General features: G+C 38.8%; 1 protein-coding gene across 1 annotated transcript in view; it reads left to right on the top strand.

Moving 5' to 3' along the window:
* The window catches only part of LOC108791661 (UBX domain-containing protein 6-like), a 71,102-nt gene extending 69,915 nt beyond the window's left edge, over nt 1-1,187 (top strand). The window contains exon 10 of the mRNA XM_018562202.1: nt 1,010-1,187. Within this exon, the coding sequence (XP_018417704.1) occupies nt 1,010-1,138 (129 nt within the window). The 3' untranslated portion in view covers nt 1,139-1,187. The remainder of the gene's footprint in view (nt 1-1,009) is intronic.
* Nucleotides 1,188-1,574: the final 387 nt, after the last annotated feature.

The following is a 1,574-nucleotide window of genomic DNA, read 5'->3' as shown; positions in this document are numbered from 1 at the left end:
CCTGGGCTGCAGATGGGTTAGCAGATCCCGGGATTGAAGGTGAGGGGTCAGGAGGGGGGGCGGCGGCACTCGAGGGGGGCGGGCGACCAAATCACACCATACAACCGATCAGCGGCTCTAGAGCCGCTGATCGGTTGTATGCGAAACAGCCGGTAACGGCTCTGCAGAACGGACGGGTTTTTCCTGCCCGTGCGCGCACGATTAGGAAAAAAATGCCATCTGGAGACGGCAACCCGCAAATGCGAGTCTGCCGTCCGTCCGTTTTTTCTCAATGGGCGGACGGCAGGAGGTTAAACAAAAAGAACTACATAATCATGTAAGTGTGGGCGTTCTCTTTTTCCTCTTTTGCTTCATTTGACTGCAGAAGTGGAAATACACTTGAAGCAACCAGGGTACTGTGGAACACTATGGTTCCTTCAGAGGTAGATGGGGGGTCCTTGAGCAGAGGCAGATTGTATTAACATCTTCCCAAAACAATGAAGTGGGTGTAGGTGAAAAACAATGTGAGGGGAGATCTTACAGCATTGCAAAGAAAAACACTACAATTTTCATTCTTTGTTTCTCTTATGTCCCTTATTATTCTTTATTTCAGTCCACGATTACTAATAAAGCTAAATGTGTTGTATGTTGCAAAAAATCTGCAGTGGAAGTCAAATACTTTAAGTAAACCACATTCTTTATTATTTTCTTTAAAACGTTCTGCAACTTACTTATCACTGCAGTACTTTTTGCTGCAGATATAATTTTCAGCATTGTTTCCCTCAGACCGAAAAAGGATTTCAGGGGTCTCAGCAGGTTAAAAAGTATAGGAAAGGCTGCTCTAAGGTGTGCATAGATTTTATTTATTTAGTTATAATATTAAATCATATATTTTCTGATAAGTGGGAGTAATAATATTGCTAGTGCTGGAAATTTATGACCATGTGTAAAATGTGTATTTTCTTCCTCCATTCAAGCTGGATAAGTGAATTGGATTAGGCTTTTACATTTCAACTTTTTTTACTTGCAGGTTCCATCTGCATTACTAACCTTTTGCTGGGATGTAGACGTTTTGGCTGATGTGGAGGCTACAACGGGACATAAAGCTAAGAGTGCTCTAAAAGAAGAGCTTATTTCCATTGCAGAGATTCTTGATTAGATCTGCTTAATCCATTATCTGTTATGGTTTTTCTATGTAATCAAAGAAAGAAACAACCTTTTGTCAACATTGGCGAGAGACCTAAAAGTACACAAAACAGTACTTTCCAGTTGCAAAAGCAAGTCATAGTAAAATCATTCAATATTTTCATACATATTTATTTACCTTAAAATGTATTAAGAAAAAGTAAATAAAGTTACATTAAGGTTAAAATGGAGTGATAATTAAATATCTATTGCTTCTTCAACTGTGTTCATATATTAAATGGTTTTACACCACCTTCTTTGCCTTTCTTATAACGAATCCTTATTGTAACAACATACACCGATCAGAACAGAACACGTGCCAGGAATATTGAAGAATCTATTGTTAATCACTGTGCCAATTGTAAATATCTGAAATTAGAAAAAGTTACAACAGTAACCATTGCAAAGGC

This window comes from Nanorana parkeri, unplaced genomic scaffold (assembly GCF_000935625.1).
Source record: "Nanorana parkeri isolate BGI_ZX_2015 unplaced genomic scaffold, ASM93562v1 scaffold565, whole genome shotgun sequence".
NCBI classification, from domain to species: Eukaryota; Metazoa; Chordata; class Amphibia; order Anura; family Dicroglossidae; genus Nanorana; species Nanorana parkeri.
This window is presented reverse-complemented; position numbering and strand designations above follow the sequence as displayed.